Source organism: Pinus tabuliformis, chromosome Q, assembly GCF_031772625.1.
Source record: "Pinus tabuliformis cultivar Carrire ecotype Pingquan chromosome Q, CPIR1, whole genome shotgun sequence".
Lineage (NCBI taxonomy): Eukaryota > Viridiplantae > Streptophyta > Pinopsida > Pinales > Pinaceae > Pinus > Pinus tabuliformis.
In genome coordinates, this window is record NC_142296.1 from 1,140,887,594 (window position 1) to 1,140,911,175 (window position 23,582).

General features: G+C 38.1%; 1 protein-coding gene across 3 annotated transcripts in view; it reads left to right on the top strand.

Annotated features, from left to right (window-relative positions):
• Nucleotides 1-23,582, top strand: part of LOC149223599 (MBOAT (membrane bound O-acyl transferase) family protein) — a 344,393-nt gene that overhangs the window by 250,029 nt on the left and 70,782 nt on the right. For all 3 annotated transcript variants that reach the window (XR_016249480.1, XM_089385884.1, XM_089385885.1), the window contains exon 16: nt 10,894-10,971. Coding sequence is in view for 2 of the 3 variants with exons in the window: in XM_089385884.1 (XP_089242010.1) it covers nt 10,894-10,971 (78 nt within the window). In the remaining variant the exon portion in view is untranslated. The remainder of the gene's footprint in view (nt 1-10,893; nt 10,972-23,582) is intronic.

The window sequence follows — 23,582 nt, forward strand, 5'->3', positions numbered from 1 at the left end:
CTCATCGGATCATGGTAACTAGTGAGTACCATTAGTTAGGAGATCTTACCTAGGTTGTGGTACATATTGATGATGATGTTGATGTGGTTCAAGGGTATTGACCTAGACAATGATGCTATCAATGAATTGGACCTTTTCGTAGAGAGATCATGTATACAAAGAACATCTGAATAGTCATTATGAATACCTCCCTAGCTAGCAGGGAGTGTTGAATTTTGTAGCTATGTTCGGTCTTCATAATGTTCTTTTATACTTGTAAAAGATGAAATGAATTATATTTGTAAAAGAAAATTATATGAAACATGTTTTTCATGCTTGCAAGAATTTTTTTTATTTTGTATTAATTTTTTTATTTATTATAAGGCTCTACAAAGAGTTGGAAAATGAAAATTTTTAAATTTAAATTTTACTTCCACAAAGACCAAGTCGGCCCTCAAAATGACAAGTTGGCCTGCCCAAGAGACGTGCACCTATTAGAAAATCAGAAAGGTAGAAAGATTTTCCTATCTTGATAATTACTTGTGATTTTTTTGTATTCTTATTATCTTCTTTTGTCTTCTTATCACCAAGAAACTACCAAAACATAAATGTATGAAGATCAAAACAAGAAGGACATAAGATGTAGGCTCTTAGCTAGGGAAAAAAACCTTTCTCCTAGGGGAAAACCCAAAAATTCTCTTTTCTTCCTTTAGAACCAAATCAAATGAGACAACCAAGACCCTTTGACCAAGACAAAGACCTCCAAACCACCAAGTCAGCCTTCCAATGACATCCCTTCAAGATGACAAAAGTTTGCTGTCAACAAAAGTCAACTCCCTTCAATCCTACTTCAATCACAAAGTTCGACTCTCTTGCATTAGAATTTCAGCCTCTACTACAAACTTGCAATTTTCGGCCCTCCTGCAACTCAAAATTCTCGCACTTGTGAGCCAAAAAAAGAGGAAATCAACCTACCCTTCTTTGCTAGGGTTTTCCTTCTTCAAGCCTTTTCTCTTCCTTTTTCTTGCTGTCACACTCCTTGGGATTGCAGATCGAATCTTGCTTAGATAGATGCCACAATAGGTCAAATACACTGCTTATATATAGTCTTCTGATGTGGTCGAATCCCTTCAATGAGGCCAACTTGATGGAAGGGTAGGCCGACTTGGTGGAGGAGGAGAAATATATGACCATTTTACATGAAATAATTTTTCTTTCTTTGACATGTAGGAATTTACAGGGTAAGTTCCTTAGATAGAACACCCAAGGAACACATTGAATAACATGAAACACCACTTGATGATCAAGGCTACCTTAGATACGACGGTGATAGTAGGCTCCAAAAATTCGAATGTAGTTAAAGTTTGGAGGGTGTTTTAGCAGTGACGACACACCCGAAAGTGGGTATGATTATTACATAAAAAATAATTAAAATTCCCATTCTACGATAAATTTTTAATTATTGAAACATCCTACTAAAACCTAATGCAATTCCATGAATCTCAAGATAATGCCTGGTATCCACCACTAGTGGGTGACACCCATAGGATATTTTTTTTTTCTTTTCTAGATTGCCTTCATCTGGCAGCCAACAACCCCTTGAATCCACCAGTTAGCTCGATGTGCTACAATCTCTGCCATCTAAGCCAACGATTATGGGCCCTCGCCCATCTTTTATGATTGTATGTTTGAAGGTGGGCCTTCCAACCTCGAAGGTATGGCTTTTCATTATGTAATAGGGTACTTTTGCTTACTTATCATGGATACTTTTGGGAATGGATTAGTGGGAGGATTTAGTGGAAAGAATAGGCTTGGTCTGTACTCTTGTCCCCTTGTCCAACTTGGTGGTTAATCTTGTATCTTAGTCTATGGGATCTCCTTTATTGGCTACTAGCTTTAGGGGTGGCACTACATGGGAAATCCCGAATTTTGGTTGTGTAGTCTCGCTTCCCAACACCCCATACATCACTCCCCTTCCGCTCATTATAACCCCTTTTCACATATTTCCCATCTGGGTCCACATTTGTCCATTGGGTCCACAAGGAGTTAGCCTCCCCCTCTCCTTGTCCACACTTTGGGTCGGGCCTGGAACGATGCCCCGAAGGTTGATGCAGCTAAAAAGAAAGTTAAAAGCATAATTTGGCCACTTACAATATGAAATGTACCACAAAATGCAAAAGATGGTTAGGACAAAAAAATTTAGCACGTGGGAAAAAGCCAAACATGAGCTCTACCCCTATCATTATGGCCATCACCTTGGTGTCTAGGGCCCCTATGTGAGCCCCTGCATCATTAAGGAACCCATGATTGTCCCAACCCTTGGTGGGTGATGAACTGCCCTACCATAAGGGGGTATCCACTACTAAATCATTCACATCATATTCTCATTCCCTAGAGACCCGAGCAGTGATAAAAATAAAAATCAATAAAAGGCAAAAGGCATATGAAGAAGAGTGGAAAAACAAAGGCCGAGGTAACTCATGTACCACAATTGCTCCCTCGAACATCTATACACCCATGTGTGAGTTTCCCTCATTATAGCTATCCTTGTACCATGGCATGTGGCTTGGAGCCTTCCCCTGCTACTCCACTCCATTCCATCATTATTTCATATGACACCTCCCATCTGAAGGATGTACCATGGACCTGTCACTCCCTTGTCTATCATTCATGGAGCTACTTGGTGGTCTTCTCACCAAGGATATGTTATTTTGCACATTAAAATAATTCTAGAGGCATCTTAGGCTAATTCGAATAGGATAGAGGATCATATATATTTAGATCTCTCCCCTTGAGAGTGATCGTGATCATTACACTTGGATCTCTTTGCAGAAAAAAGTTGAGCTTCTCTCTTTTGTACGAAATTGGATGTCTTTGATGCATTTTGATATTTTTGGGAGCTAAATTCGCTTTCTCTTGGAGTTTCTTTCTTGATCTTGGATTAGATATATCTCTTGTTATCTTGTAAGTGATTTTGTTGAAGATTTTTCATGAATAATGTCTAATGTGTGGAATTATTGCAATTAGCTAGTTCTTTTGTGCCCTCATTTATTGAAAATCATTGTAAAGATTGTTAGATTGCACATGTTACTCATTGAATAACAAGTAGGTGAGTGTTCCTAGTGGATTGAAACTTGTTTTTCTTCCATGAAAATCCATAGATCTTGGGTGGGTAATTGTTGGAAAGTATGTGCTAGGGAATCGCTTTTTAGCCTCCTTGAGGAAGGATTTATCAAAATTTGAATTATCATTGAATCCATAGCCAAGGGAGGTAGGCACTGGTCCAAGTAAAATTGATGGTCACCCTCCTTTTCCTTCTCTTTTCTCTCCTTAAAAAATTTCGGCCCCTTTCCCTAGATGGCCTAGCTAGGGCACCCTACGAAATTCTTTAGAGGGGGTATTTTTCAAATCCCTTTGGACAGGAATCCGCTTCGGTGTCTCCTCTAGAGAATCTCAAAGTTTGGTGGAATTCTCATAGTTAATTTCCAAGAAAATTTGTGCCCTAGTTGTGTATTTGGAAACCTACCTTGAGCGTCTTGGATAAGGTGGTCTTCTTAAGGGTCATTTGAACATAGTATTCGAAGGAATAAATCATTCTAGACCCTTTTCCCTATCCTATCTTGACCTAGTGAGCACATTGGAGGAGCTCCTCCCACGATTATTCATAAACCCTAGGTCTTGTATAGGGTCTTTCTAGGTCTTTCTAGCAATGTTGTTAAAAGCGCGATCGGGATTAAATCGGCGCCGGGAAAAAAGCGGAAAAAATCGGCAAAAGCGGGAAAAAAGCGGAAAAAAGCGGGAAAAAAGCGTTTGGCACAAAAATATTCATTTTTTTTTCATTTTTTTTCAATTTTTTTAATATCTAAACCATCTACAACATAAAATAAATACATTGACACATAAATATGATAAAAAAACTAACATATAAGATGTTTAATATCATTTCTAGCGCTAAAATTACACATAACATTGAATCATGTCCTGAATAGTAAGTCCTGACTCCTGAGTCCCAACTCAGCCTCAAAATATCAACAAAAAATATGATAATGTATCTCATCATGTCATAATGTCATATACAATAAAATGAAAGTCTAATCCTATTGATTTCCTCTGCCCCTCTTGCGAGAAAATGCCACAGCTTTCCCTTTCCCTCTAGATGTAGATGCTGGTGCCCGTGCAGGTGGAAATGGCAGTGGAGTCTGATGTGCTCTAGACGTTGAAGAACTAGAAGTAGGAGCTATAGGAGGTAGACCACGTCCTCTACTGGTGGCAGGGGTAGCCCGGGCAGGTGGTGTCACCTGGAAACATTACAATCTCCCAATCCTGAAATCCTGAAAAACTGATAAGTCTGCTGGATTTTAAATGAAATCTAAAATTCTACTTTCTCCATATGAAATCCAATGAGGCTGGAACCACTCTCAAACATCCTGAGTCATTTCATGGTAATGTTAAAAATTTAAGTAAAAGGATGAAAATGAAGATTAAGGAGAATGTCACTTTTACTTTAAGAATTTAACATTACCATGAATAGCATATCCATACTAGGCCTAGACTTGATCATTAAGCTACCCCACTCAAAAATTATTTGTTTCTTTCAAAAAACATTGCATGAAAAAACCCAAAAAAAGTTATAAAACTATGCTGTCCTGAGCCCCCACGATTTTTTCGTTAAAAATCGCGCTTTTTTCGAAAAAATCGCGATTTTTTGAAAAAAGCGCGATTTTTTCAATAAAAATCGGCAAAAAAAAGTAGGAGATTTTTTCGTATAAAAATCGCGATTTGATCGGCAAGATGAAAAAATCGCGATTTTTTCATTAAATCGCGATTTTAACAACACTGCTTTCTAGTGAAGCAAAAATCCTATTTCAAGTGAAAATCACATTATAAAGCTTCTAGAGAGGTCCTATATCATCTTGGAAGTTTTCACCTTAGGCATATTCATCATAAATGAATATCTCTAACCCTAGGTCTTTCTTGGATAACCTTTAGCTTCTTTGAAGCATTGAACCCTAATTGAGTTTCTCCTTGAATGGGCCTCGGGAATCACTTCATACCTTGCCATTGATCCTATCATCACAAGTGATTTCCTTCATATTGGGACTCTTCTCATCGTTGAAATTTTGTAAAAAGCAGGGGACACTGACTGAAGTGACAGTGGGTCTTTGTCCCATTGTTGTCATTTGGTCTAGTAGTTGTCCCATAGGTTCCACTCCTAGGGTGCCTGCTAGATTGTGTGGCAACACATTCTACACATCAGCATTTTGGAGAAAGAGAGCATGGAGGAAGAGGAGGAGGAGGCTGAAGGAGAAGAAGAGATCTACAACTGAGAATATTTGTTACAGCAGTGCCGAATTGCGAGGAGGCTCGAGTTTCTAGGAGGTCGAGTTCGAGCTCAAGGGCAGGGCATGAAAATCGAGGAGGCAGCTAGAGCATTTCTACACACTGTTTGAAGTATAAAGTGAAGCACAACCCTAATGAAACTTGCGGGTAAGAATGGGTCACATACCAGGACGGGTCAACTGCATAGAACCCGTAGTCTAGACCCTTACCCTGTGGCTTTTTTACAAGACCCGGCTACCCGCATCAAACCCGTGGGTAGCCCATTAAACTCTCATCGAACCCTATAAGATCCTCCAGGCATCAAAACCCACAATCTGTCCAAAAATTCGAAATTTTTTTGATTTTTTTTTCTTTTTTGGAAATGAGGTGGAGGAAAAGGGAAATTGGAGGGAAAAAATGCTTTATAAGCACCTCTCTCCCTTCCATTTCTCATTCACTTGTCATTTGAGTGTTTGGCTAATTTGTGTGAGTGTTGAAACTTGAGAGTGAAGCTAAAGGAGTGTGAAGGAGCTGTTGGAGGAGGCTAAAGGAGGCTTCATTAGATCAGACTAAGCTTTAGGTAGGCTTCATGAACCTAGTTAGAATGTTTTCCATGTATTTTTTTTCTTTTTTTCTTGTTTCCAATTTTTGTTTTTATGTTTGCAATTTTTTTGTTTGTTTGGGAATTCCTGTGGCTGAGTTTCTCAGCCACACAGGGCCGCTGTGTGGCTGAGAAACTCAACCACACAACCAAAAAAATTTGCAAACTATAAAACAAATTCAAAACAAAATAATAATTTTAAAACCATTTTTTTTTAAAATTTATCTTTTTTCTTCCAGATTTTGTCACCATGCCACCAAATGGTTTTAGACAGTCTCGTGATTCGGAATGGGCACATGGTCAACAAATCATTCCTGGTAATGACCACAATATCAAGTGCAATTATTGCAATGCCACAATGCATGCAGGCATAAACATGCTGAAATACCACCTAGCCAAAATTCCTGGGTATGGTGTGGGATGTTGCGAAAGTTGCCCTAATGAAGTCACTACTGAATGGTAGTTGCTTTGGAATCCATTAAAGAAGCAAGTTCTAAGAGGGCAAGAAGGAAGGATGGGATTGTTGGGATAGGTAGATCTTCATCTGAGTGAAACGCAGTTTCAAAGTCTAGGTATTGGTAACTCCTCTTCAACTACTATGGCAAATAGGAGTATAACCTCTTCTTTCTTCAGTCCTCGTACAACTCCAGGATCTCAACCAACCTTGGACTAAGTCCAGGTATTGGTAACTCCTCTTCAACTGTTATGGCAAACAGGAGTATAACCTCTTCTTTCTTCAATTCTCAATGATAAGAAGAGGAAGGAGGCAGATATGGCAGTGAGGAGGTTTTGGTACCATAACAGTCTTTCATTTAACTATGCAAAGTCTTATTTTTATCAGACCATGGTGGATGTCATTGCATGTGTTGGCCTTGGATACAAAGCCCCATCTTATAATGCACTCAGGGGGAAAGAGCTAGATGAGGAGCTTGAGTGTGTCAAGGAACGATTGGAGAGCATTAAAAGCTCATGGAAATTTACAGGTTGTACACTTATGTTTGATGGGTGGACAGATCAGAGGGGTAGAACAATAATAAATTTTTTTGTGGCTTGCCCTAAGGGAACCATGTTCCTAAAATCCATTGATGCGTGTGCAAATGTAAAAGATGCACATTTGATTTTTTCGTTGTTAGCTGCTGTGGTGGAGGAAGTTGGAGTTGCAAATGTTGTCCAAGTAATCATGGACAATGAAGCAAATTATGTGGCAGCTGGAAGGTTTCTTTGTGCCAAATATCCCACCATTTTTTGGACTCCATGCACTGCCCATTGCATAGACTTGATGCTAGAGGACATTGGGAAGTTGGAGTGGGTGCAAGATGTTGTGCAAGAATGCAAGCGTAGTACCAAGTATATTCGTTAATCATGCTTGGGTGTTGAACCTTATGAGGGAATTCACACAGGGTGAGATTAGTCGCCCAACTGTCACATGGTTTGCTACAAACTTTCTTTCCCTCCAAAGCCTTTTGTATAAGTACGAAGCTTTGAGAAAAATGTTTTGTAGCCAACAATGGGTATTCTGGAAAGATAGCACAAATCTAGAAGCAATGTCTGTGAAAACATCTATTTTTGCTGATAGTTTGTGGGAAAAAGTGACTGAGATTGTCAGCTTCATTGAGCCCCTTGTGACAGCCTTGAGATTGATGGATGGAGAGAAACTTGCAATGGGATATATTTATGAGGGCATGTATAGGGCTAAAGAGGCCATCAAGACTTTCTATAAGGGAAATGAATCTAAATATCTCTCTATATGGAAAATTATTGATTCCAGGTGGGCCAGGCAACTACATTCACCATGGCATGCAACAGGAGCATATCTCAATCCGAGCTTATTCTATAATGAGGGGTCTAGCATTCAAAGGGATCCCAAGGTGATGAGAGGTGTCATGATATTCATTGAGAAGATGTTCTTAGATCTAGATATTCAAGACAAATTCAACTTACAACGAGATATGTACAAGGAAGCATCTGGCATGTTTGGATTAAGCTCAAGCCAACATCTGAAGGACAAGAAAATGCCTTGTAAGTACAAATTGTTAGAACTTAGCTTGTAATTTTGCTAGTTCTATTTTATATGTTTGGCATTGCAAACTAATAATCTTTGTTGTTATTTTTTTACAGCTCATTGGTGGATAGATTGTCGCACTGAGGTACCACAATTACAAGAATTCGTCATCAGAGTTCTGAGTCAACCCTGCAATGCTTCTTCTTGTGAGCGCAACTGCTCAGTGTTTGAGCACATCCACAACAAAAAGAGAAACAAGTTGGAGTAGTAGAGGTTGGAGAAGTTGGTTTTCATCTACTACAACCTTTGAATGCTCACAAAACAAGTGCAACCAAAGGATACAGATCCAATTTTATTGGATACTATTGATTTAGAGTCTGATTGAGTTGTGGAGGAGGAGGCCCCTGATTTGAGTTGGCTTGATGAAGAGATTGAGGATCTCTCTAGTTTTCCATCTCAAATGGAGACTCCAAATACACCTGCCTCACAGTTGCTTTAGTCTTCCGATGTTACCGCTAGCTCCACGAGGGCTTATTTTAGGCATGGTTGTCCATGAATGACGACACTGAAGATTGTTATGAGACAATCATTTATCATTTATGACATGTATATGAATTTTGAACTTGCTGACATTTTTTATTTTAATTATGAAATCATGAGTCCTTTTATTATTCAATATCTAAATGTTTTTCTTACAAAAATGATAAAATCGAATATGTTATGTTGTACTGTTATAGATATGAGATGATGTTATGAATTATTTCATATATTGTGGTTTTTATAACTTATAAGGATTGCAATTGTGATTAGTTTCTTTTTTGTGCTTAAAATTTACCACATTTTTAAGTTTTTAGTTGTATTTTGATGAGTCTTATATGGGTCTTATAAGGGTTGTTCCCGAGTCTTATACCAGTCGACGAGTTGATACTGTGATGAGTCTTATACGAGTACGAGTCGTGCAACATTGGTATAAACAGAGTTCTGGTTTAGTGATTTTCTTGGCAGAGAGAAGCTTCAGACTGCACACAATTCAAGGCAATAAACAGCAAGGTGCGGCACGAATGTCTAGGAAAGGTCAGTCAACTCCAGGCACGAATTTCTAGGCTGTGAAGGCTGTGCAGAGGTCTGAAAATTTCTGAACAGTGAGGACAGTCTGTGGCCCATAATTCTAGAAGAAGGAAGACACTCTTTCCAAGGGAGAGATAAGTACAAAAATTGTTTTTATTAATGGCTGTAATAATTTTCCTGAGAAACTAATAAATCCTCTTTAATGACTGGTTTTCCCCTTGTGGGTTTTTCCAGGGTCTTGTTGACCAAAAACACTTCTCTCCTGTGTGTTAAATGCTTGCATAAATTTTTATATCAGCTGAAAGTAAATTGGAAGTAGAATAGCCTGTGAATGTTTCAAATTAATTAGCATTATAAGATTTATATCAGCTAAGTGTTTGAGGCTGAGGGCATTAAACTTTATGCTAAACCCTGGGAGGGCTACATATTGGCACAATTTTCTACAAACCGTTCAGAGCAGGCCGGTTTTGACTGGTTGAGTCTGGTTCCGATAACATTGCCAAATATAGGTCTGCATGAATTGTTGAACAAGGCAAGTAGAAACTCCCAAGCTAGTGTGCTGTATGTCTCATGACTAAACAATCAATCTCAAGTGGAGCTCACCATAGAACCTTCTAGAATACACCAGAAAGATTCAGACAGCTTGAGATTGACCAAAGTCACCAAACATAGCACTTCTCAAAATCACTTGAAATTTGACCTTCATACTGCATGTGGCACTGGATCTTCCAAAATATGGTCAAAATCTTGAAAATATTGATACTAAAAATAGACCAAAATTTCAGCCTTTGATTGCCTTCAAATTAGGCTCTCATGCTGTACTCAATACAAGGAATCCAAAAATGTGATTATCTCCACGAGCATTATAATTCTTTGTCTAGAGGAAGGTTTGACAAGCTTTGATCAAGAACACAACCACCTTGGAATACCTCCAAAACAGTGCCATACACACATCGTGCGAAAAGGATACCAAAACAACAATCAAATTCAAGAAAGATAAAATATCTAAAACTAGAAAACATTCAAGGTGTAAAATCTTGAAAGTTTGAAAGTACCCTTTGGAGAACTATCAATAGGGCGCCCAAAACTGTCATCGGATGCTGAAAAAGGTCGTTTCTAAAAATATGAACTTTCTAAAAGCAGCTCAATCTAGAATCTGAGAATGATGGCAGTGAGATGGGGATTCTCAGATTCCTGTTTGGGCTGCTTTTAGAAAGTTCATATTTTTAGAAACGACCTTTTTCAGCAATGATAGTTTTGGGCACCCAAAAATAACATGTTAATTGTATGCACAAGATCACCTACTAAATATACATTTTGAGGCACTTTCCAAATATAGATAATAGCACTAACTATGCTGAAACCTGCACTTTTGTGCACTGATATGGGCATGATATGTCCTCTACATGAACTTGTTACGAACAACTGCCAAGACCTTGCCCAAACCTCAACTTCTGAGCAATAAAAGATCGCTGACCATCTGCCAAGTCTAATTTGACACCGCAGAACTGACAATGCCAAATGGTGAAATATATAACATTGAGTTCACTCTGTAGTATATCGATGAACCTTTGATGTTGAATGATAAAATTTGTAACAAGTTAATTTTGTAATGTGTCAATTGACCATCATTGTTGGATCCTTAGTCATGAATTTTGAAGAAATTCATATTGGATGTTAACATACGGCATATCCCTTTTGTTTACTGATATTTTAATAACCTTTTTATCATTTATTATTTGCATTTCCTCCTCCTTTAAGACTTATTCAATTTTTACTACTTATCATCTTGCTCAATGAAATGATGCAAATAATCTTTCAATTTCTGAATTTACCTTTTATAATTATTTTGTATAAAAATGGATCAATACAAACAATGACATTTCATTTTTAACATTTTAAATTTATGGAAATGATTGATCAGGTCAAGACTTTGCTAAGTGAGTCCTTTCTTCGAGAATTGGGAGCATTTGGTGGTGCTATTACTATATCTTTCCTTATGGTGGGTACTTTACCTAATAGCATTTCTAAGTGATTTATTAGGAGTTATTTATTGGATGCGGGTGGCCTTGATGGGCATGTGTATTCATGGAATAAAAATGAGATTTACATTTTTATTTTTTTTACTTCTAAATAAGAATTTTGAAGTAAGTTTTTAGCATGTATATGCAAATAACAAGTTTAAATCCAGGCAAGTGATAACTTATTTGTGGAGTATATATTGTGTGTTATGCATGCAAGGTTATCCACTGCTTTCCAAGGTAAGATAAATAAATTGATTTATTTTGGAACCTGTCCCACTTTGTGATAGGTAAGGCTTTCAGTAGAGATTTCACTTATAGCACATATGGAGATTCCTATCATGGCCATGGAATAAACATTATCCACAAAAGAATCAAAGGACGTAATCTCCATATACAAGTCATAACAAATGGGTAGAGAACTTATGTTCCTTGAATGAATAACAAAAAAACCTAATGTTGATAAAATTACTCATGAATATATTCCATTTATTAGTATTGCAACAATGTGTTAAAATCTGAAAGTTCTATGCAAAAATTTAAAAATTCTTTGCAAAAACTTGAAAGTTCTATGCAAAAAGTTGAATGTACTTTGCAGAAAACTGAATGTTCTATGCTGTTACAATTACTTAGAATGCAAATTTCTTGTTCAAAACTTTTCAGATCAGCAATTGTAGATAGAACATAAAATAAGGATTATATGAAGACAACCAAACACAAATATGAGACACCGAGACTTTGGTCCAATGACCAGGGCCAAACCCCTCAAGGGGGAAAACCGAAATGATTTTTTTCGATTAGATTTCTTCAATTGTTCAACAGAGTTTAGAGAGAGAGAATGAGAATGAATAAAGTCACCAATGTATGATCGATTTGTGGTTGAAATGCACTTGCTCTTTGCTTGAAGAACTCCTCCTCCTCTGGATCAAATCATGTCCTTCACACTTGCTCTAGCTCTTCCCTTGTTCTTGCTCTTCACTAGCTCTCACATTTCTCTTGCACACACTCAACATTTACTTTCCTTCTACTCTCAACTCTCACTTGCTCTTGCTTAAATATATGAGAAAGGAGAGGAGTTACAAAATGAATTCATGCCTTGAGCCAATAAAAGGAGAATTGAATTCCATGAGCGAGGAGTTACTTGAGGAGAAGTGTAACTCATCCCAAGAATAAAGAGAGAGGTACACTTGTCTTGAGGAGTTACAATTCAAATTAGGGAGAGAGAGAGTTACACTTAGACATGAGAGAATATTTGGTGAGAGTTACAAATTGAATTGAATGAAAGAGTTACAACTGCATTCCATGTTGCTTGGGAGTGGGAGCCGGAGCGGGGAGCGGGAGCGACCATTTTCAGAAGCTCCCGGTTTGAGAGCGAATTCGGGAGCGATTTTATATATATATATATATTTTTTTTTTTATATTTTTAAATTTTTGATACATATATGTCAACAAAAACATGTAGAATGATGAATTAGACATAAAAAACATAAAAAAACATAGATTGATAATTGAACCATATCACATCAATCATCTAGAAATTATAATCGTCATCAACCATGTCCACAAGTTGGTAAAATACATATTACAACTGCAACATATTGAGTCTCGTGAATCATGATTCATCAAATTCAATCTTAAAGTTTCAACTTCAAGCTTTCAAAATTGAAAATTCAATAACATTTATCATCATTGATCACCAAAGTTGTACTTGTAAGCCAAGTTTAACCATTACAAGAAGTAATATCTTAGATATTTCTAAGTCCTAACTTCTAACTGTTAACATGATATGAAATGTTATAAATTTATAAAATGAAACATGAATAATGAAATGAAATGAAACAACTTTAGTCTTTCACGAAGCATCATATTCATAATTCACAATCATTACCAATGAGTTATAACTTATAATTGCCAAGGCCCAACTTCAAACTTCAAATTTTCATTGTCACAGTGATATATTGTTTACAAAAAATATCATTATGATATGAAATAGTCAAGGGTCAAGAGTCAAGGACTCAAAACTCAAAAATTATGAAAACTAAAGTCTAATAGAAACTAAAAAAGACGAGTAAACTGTAAATCTACATGTGGCCCTTGCCACGAGAGTCTCTAGGAGTATAAGCAGGTCGTGGTGGTCTTCTAGGAGTCTCCCGCACAGACCGACGACCAGAACTAGAACCTCCACGTGAGGATGTAGATGGAGGTGGCGACAACAAAGGAACAAGACTCGGACCTCGAGCACTACTACTGGATGGTGGAGGTGGAGGTGGCATGGCTGCTGCAGCTGCTTCATCTTCATCCCTTACAAGTTCCTCTTCCAGTTCTTCAAGATGTACAATGCCATCCTCCAAATTTTCATTCTCTGGATGATTGTCCCAAATTTTATATGTGGGATCCTCATAAGCCCAATCGCAATAATGACTCAACAACCTCAAGTTGTAGTGCACATAAACCAAGCTTTCTGCTTGGTTTTCATTGAGTCTGTTTCTTTTCACATTATGTATGTAGCTGTAGGTGCTCCAACACCTCTCTGCAGAAGAAGTATTTACAACCTGTGAAAGAACTTTTTTTGCCAATTTTGGCAAAAGTCCCTGGCTGCCATATGTTTCCCACCATGTGAGAGTATCAAATCTATCTCTGTCATCCATTGCATGGAAGTTACCATACAAACCAGTGCCACTGAAGTATCTGCCTATTTCAAGGCGCACAGCTGCACATTCCTCCCTGTCAGGTATCAATTTTTCTAATGCTTCCAAATATCCTCTAGTTACCTCTGGATCTAAATGGGGTTTGGTCCTTATCCCACCCCCTGCTGCAGGTTGGCCCAACCAAGATGTAGAGTAGTATTTTGGCCTAAGGATATACGCCAAGCAATGTAGTGGAATATTAAGTCTATTCCACCGTTCACACACACAATCGTGAATCAGTTTGTACAAGTCGGGATCTCTGTTATGAACAATATCTTTTATTTCCCCCAACATGGTATCCATCTGCTCATACACCTCGCCAATCACTGGTTTGTCTGTATCTGCAAACCGAATCATGTGATAAATGGGTTTGGTGAAATCCAATACTTGCTTCACACTTGTCCAAAACTGACCATCAAGAGCGGCCTCCTCCACCAGTTCAAAACCTCGCCTGTCAGCTGCATTTGTAGCCCTTTCCTTTAATACCTGCCAATGCGGACTTGATACCATGCTAGCCAATGACTCTCTTACGTTCAAAAGGCGCTTGAAGGTGAGGTAATAGCTACCAAATCTGGTCTTCGCAATCTTCAACAACTCCAATCTCGAGTGACTGCGGAAAAGGCCATGGGTATTGCTATGATTTGTAATAAATTTTATCATTTGTTTTCCTTTCTTGTACAAATCACCAATGCATTGGTATTGTTCATTTTTGTTCTTGACAACATCATGCAACAGAGGGTTCAATGTGTGAACCAAACATCCAGACCAAAATATGTTGGGGTATTTATCCTCAATAATTGCTCCCGCTGCCTTACAATTAGGAGAATTATCAGTGATGACTTGGATGACATTGTATGGCCCAATATGGTCAATTGTTTCAAGTAATGCTTTTGCAATGTTGATGGCGGTCTTGAACTTGTCTGAGTAATCATGTGCAGTTAGAAAGATGGGACCACTAACAGACACATCAAGAACATTTATCAATGGCTTGCCTTTTACATTTGTCCATCCATCAAATACAATGGACACCCCATGGTTAGTTCAAGAACTTGTCATTCTATTCAAAGAATGTGAGATTTTTGCTTTTTCATGATCAAGGCCAACGGTTCTTGCCTTATCATACCCAGGGCTCTTCTATCCTTTAGGGGCATCATTTATGGCAGAAACCATTTCGTGCCAATAAGGTGTGCGAAGAACATTGAATGGTATCCCACATGCATAGAGAAACCTGTAAACCTTTGAATCCAAATCATTCCTACACCCCTCATCAAGGAAATCTGATATGGTTCTACGCCTTAAAGATGATGACCCTGTGCCTCCATATCCACTACCTTGGGAGGATGCTGAAGGAGTTCTTTGTGATTGTGAGCTTGGTTTAAAGAAACCCCTTGATTTTTTTGATTTGTATTAGGCTTCCTCCTCTTCCCTTATGTATTTGGCTCTATCCGTTGCTGACACCGTTGTACAAGTTTTGATTCCTATTTGTTTGTCTCCATCCCATGGCCTTTTCCCGCAGAGGTGTCTTCTAGCATGGGTGTATGAACCTGTGTAATCAGTGTTGCAATGGGGGCAATGAAATTTAGTGGTTCCACCCACTCTCCCTGTTTCAACCCTGTTAACATATTTCCACAATGGGGTTTGGTCTTGTTTAGTTTTTTGAGGGTCATGTTCACCCTCCTCCAGCTCCTCCTCATCGGGGTTTTCACCAATTCGACTTTCTCCAGCTTTTTCATCCCCCTCTTCAGTTTGGCCCCTCCGTTTCCTACTCTCCAGCACCATAATAACCATAAAAGGGACCAAGAAGAGGAAAATGCCAAGAAATATAGCCAGGTCCATGGTGTTTGATGTTTGTAGGGTTTTGAATCTGCAAATTAATTTAGTTTATTGGGATTAATTAATTTAATTTATTAACTTAATTTAAATTCATGATTTTTAAACTAAATAAACTAAAAAAACTAAATTAAATTAACTAAATTACTGCCTAATTAAATTAAACTAACTAAATTACTAAGTTACTTACCTCTTTGCAAGCTTGCTCCTCGCTCCTCGGCGCTTGCTCCTCGCTTCTCCTTGCTCCTTTGCTCTTGCTCTCCAAGAAACTCAACTCCATTAAGTGATAATGAAGTTTTTTTAGGCCCATTGGGCTTTTAAAACAATTTTTTTTTTGAGGTTCGCAATTTTTATTTATTTATTTATTTATTTTTTTCCGTCGGATCGCTCCCGGCGCCGCCCGAAATGCTCCTGGAGCGATTTTTTAATGCCCGGGAGCGATCGCTCCTCGATCGCTCTCGGGCTTAAAATTTCACTCCGGGAGCGACGGAGTGATCGCTCCCTACAACGCTCCCGAAAATGGCAGGGAGCGCAAATTATTTTTCGGGAGCGCGCTCCCGAAAATGGCAGGGAGCGCAAATTATTTTTCGAGAGCGCGCTCCCGAGCCACTCCAGAGCCGCTCCCGCCCGAGCGCGATTCGGGAGCGGGGGGGGGGGGGGGGGGGGGGGGGCGCTCCCCCGCAACTATGACTGCATTTAATGAGGAGTTACACTTCTGCCCTACATTGAATTAGTGAGGGAGAGTTACTTTTTCTTAAGTGTGGAGTTACTATTTTATTCCAGGAGAGATGTTCGATTTGCCAAGTAAGAGATTCTCAATTTAATTTACTTATTTCATGAGTGGATTCATTTTTATTAATCCATTAAAGGTGAATGACTTTAGATTAATTTATAAATAATAGTATCATAAATAATAATACTAGTAAGGATAAAAATATTAATTCTTGACTTGTATAATCATGATTGATTTGATTTTAAAGTGGATTCCATATGTCGAGATCATCTTTGATCATTTAGATATGACTTTCTATTTTTGGAAAGTCATATTAGAATTGTTAGAAAAGAAATTTTATTATAGGTGGTTCAAATAGAACTGAAAGATATGATTTCTTTTAGGCAAAATTCATTGTTGAGCTGCCAAATTTTAACACTTCCTCTTAGCTAGGGAGGAATTTCTTTCTGCATCAAAGATCTTTGTTTTCTTTGATATTTTTCATTCATCTCAGTTCAACTCTGCTCTGTAACATCTGTAACAATAAAGTCGCAATTTAAAGAAGAATCATCCACTTGACCCAAATTTGGAAAGGAAAGGATCATCACGTCACATAGACAAGGATTACACTAAATCAATTTTGATCTCAAAAAAATTAAGTGATAGAACATAGACATCACATAGACAAACACATCACACAGATAAGAATCAAACACATCCAAGTGTCAAGTGGTGAAACACCTACATCCTAAACAAGTCACACTGACAAGTCCCACTACATGTATTGGCCAGATAGGTGGCTCTTCCCACGTCCCCGACTGTGTGTAATGTTGAGAAATCTAGGGGCAACTAGAGTAGATGATTTCTCTTAACTTAATAATTTCTTCCGATGTATTTTTACTTAACTTGATTAGCTTTCTTCTTTCGCTTGATTTTCTTCATCAAACAACTATCAAACCAGAGATAACAATACGACAATGGACACAAGATATAGGCGATCAACTAGGGCCAAAACCTTTCCAACTAAGAGGAAAAATCCACAAGAATTCTACTCTTCTTATAGACCTTCAATTGATGAATTCCAAGACCTATGACCCTTGACCAAGACCCTCTATGACCAAGTCATTGCTTTCCAACAAATTCTGCAATTTCGACTTCCCAACAAATTCTTCTGCAACTTTGACCTGCCCAACAAATTCTTCTCTGACTTCGACCTGCCCGACAAATTCTTCTAGAGCTTCGATCTACCTAGCAAATTCTTTTGGAACGTTGATCTACCCAACAAATTCTTCTGGAACTTCAACCCAACAGTTTTCCAGCACTTTGACTTGCTCGGTGAATGTAGAAACCCTAACACGAGAGAGAGAGGACCAAAACTTCAATCTTGCTTTCTTCTTCTTCTTCTTTGTCCTTTTCCAACTTCTATCTTGAGGAGATCGAACTTGCTTGAGAGTGTTTCCAAATGAGGTCAAGTTCCTTCTTATTTATAGGCTTTTGAGGGGTACAAATTGCTATCTTTAGGCCGACTTGTCCCTTGATGTAGGCCAACTTGATCTTTGTGCCATGACGAGGTCTTGGAGCGTCTTTTGACTCTATTTGGACTCAATTAATTTTTCTTTACAATATGTAACATGCCCAAATAGGTCTTCAATACCTGATAATGACTCAATTGACATTATGACAAACCTAGAAGCACTCAATGGGTGTTTTACCTAAAAATAAATTTCCCTTGAGCATGAAACCCTTGCCTTAAGAATAACAATAATAAATTTGTTTTTCTCTTTTCATTAAATACATAAAATCATGATTACATATGTCATTATGAAGACCAAACCTAGTTACATATTTCAACACTCCCTCTTAACTAGGGAGGTATTCATAATCCATACAAAATACTTGGACATTCTCATAAGAAGAGTTGGATTGGTAACTCATTTGTTTAGCATCATATCATCCAACATTGTCACATAGCAAGGCCTTGACTAACAACTCTATCTCTTCACAAGATCAGAGTACAATGCTGGCGAGACATGATTTATAGACACCTTCATCATTGTCTCTCAAGGAACATACCCCACCTGGGTGTACATAGGGTATGTCCTTCCAGGACTATCCTTATCTTGGATTCCTTTTCCTCTAAGAATATCGGTCCTCTACAACTACTCTTATCTTGAATGCCTTACCACATCCTCAAAGGGTATTAGATGCTAGATGCTTACCCAATCTTTCATTCTTTCTTCCAAAGTGAAGACAAGAATGATGTGTCTATCTCTCCCTCAACTAGGGAGGATATACCCATTCTTATGAAGGAATGTACCCATTCCCATAAAAGGAATGTACCCAAGCTCCCTCTCAACTAGGGACTTGTCCAAGCTCCCTCTTAGCTAGGGACTTTCTTCCAAGTTTCTTCTTAATCAAAAACTTGCTTCCAGGCTCCCTCTTACCTAGGGACTTGTTTCCAGCAACAATTATCTCTTCTTAGGTGGAGATCATGGGACCTTCAACTGCTTGTATAGCTCCTCCATTCAATGTCATGAATTTCATCTTCATCTTTATGGAGCCTTCATCTTTTGGGACTTCTTCGTAGGGCATCAACCATCCATCACTTTCCTTCATGAGTCATGTCAGTTAGGTCATCCTTCTCTTCATTGGAAAGTGATCTTCTGATCCACATCTGGCTCTTCTTCATACAACTACCTCTTCTACGTCATGTTTCCTTTGGGATCTTCCATCCAACCACATGAGTGCTTAGTTGTAGGTGACATCCACAACTCCCTTTTGGTAGCCCTGTATTAGCCCATCCAGATATTGTTCAAAATAAAAAATGAACATTGCATCAGAAATTACCTTTTGTGATGGCCCTTCATCATGACATCTGCTTGTTGCAACATCAACATCCTGCATATATATTGACACATCTCCAAGATATTCAATTGTCAAGGGTCTTCTTTCTTTCTGGACTTTCCCAAGGTCTTCATATCTTTCCCATGGAGATATCATGGCCAATTCTTCTAGTCATTGGATGTTGATTGCCTTTTCTAGGTGACCATAGTTGCATCTTTCATGATCTCTTCTTTTCTTTATTCACATATTGCTTCCCAGGAACTTCCAATCATAGTTCCTTCATCTTTGTCAAGCACCTCATATTTCATATGAGGACATGTTATGTTGATTTATTCTAGCCAATATGTGAACCATGCCTTCAATACATCTTTCCAACAAAATTGAACCCTTTCTTTTGATCATACTCATGAGGTAGAGTATCGATCCCAGTGATCTGCAACTGTATGATGATAGACCTAACTTATTAGACATATGCATACATACCTCTTTTCTTCTTTTGGTCATCTAGACTTCCTTCAACAACTTCCTTTCCTTGATTGAGAGTATTTCAACAATTTTCGACATGCTGCATTCCTTTGTCATCATACCATCATTCTTCCAAATAGTGAATCCCATCCAAGGTGTTATTCTTAGCGAGACGCCTTTTCCAAGAGATGGACCTTCTAATGAATATTCCACCTAAGTATCTTAATTATCCTCATCGTACAAATGCTCCTTTCTAATGATGTATGATGAGTTATATAATAGATGACTTTCTTTTACCCGTAAGTACTACTTATGCTTTTAGTGAGGTTTCCAAGAGCTACTTCCTTTTGATGATCACTGCCATAATCTTCTACTTCAGCTATCTTTCAAGCTTCTTTATAATGATGTCATGAGCTCTTGCTTCAATTGTATGCTTTTATGATGCCATCTCCTAAAATGATGCATCCTATCATGCTTCTAGAGTTTCCTACCATGATAGCTATACTTTACAAAAATTGAAAAGAACTTGGTGGAGAAGATTATCTCAATCATAGTAGAGATCTTTCACTTCCTCCTCCTTTGATTTCTTCTTTTCAGCTTCTTCCACTTCTTCGGTTATATGGGCTTCCTCCCTTCCTCTTTTGTTGTTGTCCTTCTTGAGCTTGGGACAATCTCTCTTGTAGTGCCCATATTCTTGACAACTGTAGCATTGAACCTTCGCCATATTCTTCTTCCTTTTTTGAGGACCAAATTTTCCAATCTTTCATTTTCTCTTCGCCATGGCAACAAATGCTTGTGTTTGCTCGTTTGATCCTACATCACTTTTTGCCTTTAGCCTAGTTTCTTCAATTTTGCACAATGACCATAGTTCATTGAACGAGGTAGCCTCTTTCTTTCCATAGATGCTTGATGTAAAGTTGCCCCATTCCTCTGGTAGTGCATTGAGTACTATAGTTGTCATTTCCTTATCAAACATTATTTCTCCCAACTCTTGTAGTTGGTCTCTAATTTCTGACACCCTCATAAAGTATGAGGCTATTCCTTCTTCTTTTGATATTTTCATATTGTAGAGTTCTTGTCTTAATGATATCACTTCTCCTACAGTACTTATAGAGAAAAATTCTACTAGCTCGTCATATATTTCTTTGATGTCTCCAACATTGATATATAACGTATGAGGGGATCCTTGATGGCTTCTATGAGCATCCTTTGAGCCCTTACTTCCCCTTTCATATACTTTGCTAGAGCTTGAGCTTGTTCCTTTGGAGGTTTAGTGTTTGTGCTCTTAACATGTTCAATGACTTCATTCTCTATGAGGATCAAATTTGTCCTCTTCTTCCATGCAAGAAAGTTCGATGACCCAACCAATTTGTTGCTTTCCTTGCAAAATGAAGTCATTTTTAATAGATCCAGACATATATATAAAAATACTTGTGAAGTGAAGATGCTCCTTGATGTTAATATCTTCAACTTGATGTCTACTTGATTTTGATGATGATAGAAGATGTCTTCTTGATGAAGATGTCTTCCTTCAAAAGTGATCCTTCAACAAGAGGGAGATCACCTTGATTCCTTGATGGTGATGATTACGATTCTTCTTGCTTCTCTAGAATGTAGAGACTTTTAGATGCTTCAATGTGTAGTTCTTCTATGGATGAGCTAGGGTTTTGAGGTCTTCTTAGTTCCTTCCAGTCACGCTTCTCAAACTTACAACTTCAGATTTCGGCCCTTCTTTAGAATTCCAGCTTTTTGTTTGCAAGACTACAATTTCGAGTTCATATGTGTGACTAGAAGATGGATGGATTTGACTCCTTTCTCCTTCGCTTGAGATGGAATATTCTTCTTATTAATTTGGCTTGCAAGGAAGACTTCTTTTGCCCCAAAACTTCGGCTCATTGGGAGTATCTTATACTTCAAAATCTTCTGCTACAAAATGATGCCCTAATCTTCACATGTGTGGAGGAATATTTTCCAAAAATAGATCTAAGATGCTTCACTTCTTTTTCTCTCTTGATCAAACTTCTTGATGCTTCTTAGATGATTTTCTAGTGTTTCGGCTCTTGAGTGTCCTTATTTAAGCTGTCTTTCCTTGTCTTGTCACCTTATCTTTGATACCATGTTGAGAAATCTAAGGGCAACTAGAGTAGATGGTTTCTCTTAACTTGTTAACTACTTGTGATGTATTTTTACTTAACTTGATTAACTTTCTTCTTTTGCTTGATTATTATTAGTATTCTCTTCATCAAACAACTACCAAACCATAAAGAACAATAAGACAAAAGACACAAGATATAGGCGATCAACCAGGGCGAAAACCTCTCCAACTCTGAGGAAAAACACACAAGAATTCTTCTCTTATAGGCCTTTAATTGATGAATGCCAAGACCTATGACCCTTGACCAAGGCGCTCCAAGACCAAGTCAATGCCTTCCAACAACTTTTGCAATTTTGACTTCCCAACAAATTCTCCTGCAACTTCAACCTGCCCAGCAAATTCTTCAACAACTTTTGCAATTTTTGACTTCCCAACAAATTCTCCTGCAACTTCAACCTGCGCAGTAAATTCTTCAACAACTTTTGCAATTTTGACTTCCCAACAAATTCTCCTGCAACTTCAACCTGCCCAGCAAATTCTTCTGCAGCTTCAACCTACCCAACAAATTCTTCTAGAGCAGCTTCAACATACCCAGGAATTTCTTCTAGAACTTAGATCTACCCAGCAAATTCTTCTGGAACTTTGATCTACCCAACAAATTCTTCTAAAACTTCGACCCAACAGCTTTCCAATACTTCAACTTGCCCAACAAATGTAGAAACTGTAACACGAGAGAGAGAGAGGCCCAAAACTTCAATCTTGCTTTCTTTTGCTTCTTCGTCCTTTTCCAACTTCTATATTGAGGATATTGAACTTGCTTGAGATTGTTTCCAAATGAGGTCGAGTTCCTTTCAAGACCGAACCTAGTTACATATTTCAATAGGTCGGATGAATACTGAGGCCTACTCTTGTGGCACACACTACACAAGAGGTGCCACATCCTCAGGAGCTTTCTGACATCATTCCCTAATCCTGTGAGCTCTGACAGGGGGGAAAGGAAGCTTAGTGTTCTCGATCAACTGTGATCACTTCTCGGAAGTGTCAGGTCCATAAGTCCAAGATGCTCTCTCAAAATTAAGAACTTTCCTTTTGGTAAAGGGTTGGTAAGAATGTCAGCTATCTGATCATCAGTGGAGATGTGATGGAGCCTCACTGCTCCTCTCTACACCATATATTAGATATAGTGATACTTGATCTCAATATGCTTGGACTTATCATGAAACACATGATTTTTTGCAAGACGAATCCCACTCTTATTGTCACAATATATAACTGTTGTCTCTAAAACTTGCTCAAATAATTCCCCAAAAAGATTTCTAGCCAAATTGCCTCACAAATAGCCATGCTAGCAACAACAACAATGTACTTAGCTTCAATTGTACTCAATGCAACAATCTTTTGCTTTCTGCTTATCCAAGAGATCATGGCAGATCCCAAGCTAAAGCAACACCCAGAAGTGTTGTTTCTATCAACAGAGTTATCGGCGCAGTGAGCATCAATATATCCATGAAGTCTTACTTTTATAGCAGTGAATTTCAATCCTAGATTGATATTTCCATGCAAGTAGCTAAGTACATGTTTTGCAGCAATCTAGTGGGCATGGAAGGGATCAATCATATGTTGACTTAAAGTGTTTACAATAAAGCATATGTTAGGCCTAGTGTTTACCAAAAACATCAAAGCACCAATGAGTTGTCTATAATTTGTGGGATTTGCCAGACTAGGTCTTGCAGCTTTGCCACATAATTTTTTAAAGTTAATTTCCATAGGAGTATGCATGGACTTACATTCTACCATAGCAAATCTTTCAAGAAGCTTAACAACATATTTTCCTTGAGAAAGATAAATTTCACTAGGTCTTTTCCAAACCTTTAGACCCAAAAAGTAATGCATCAAACCAAGGTCTTTCATTTCAAATTCAAAAACTAACTCCCTCTTACACTGGAGGAGAAGAGGTTC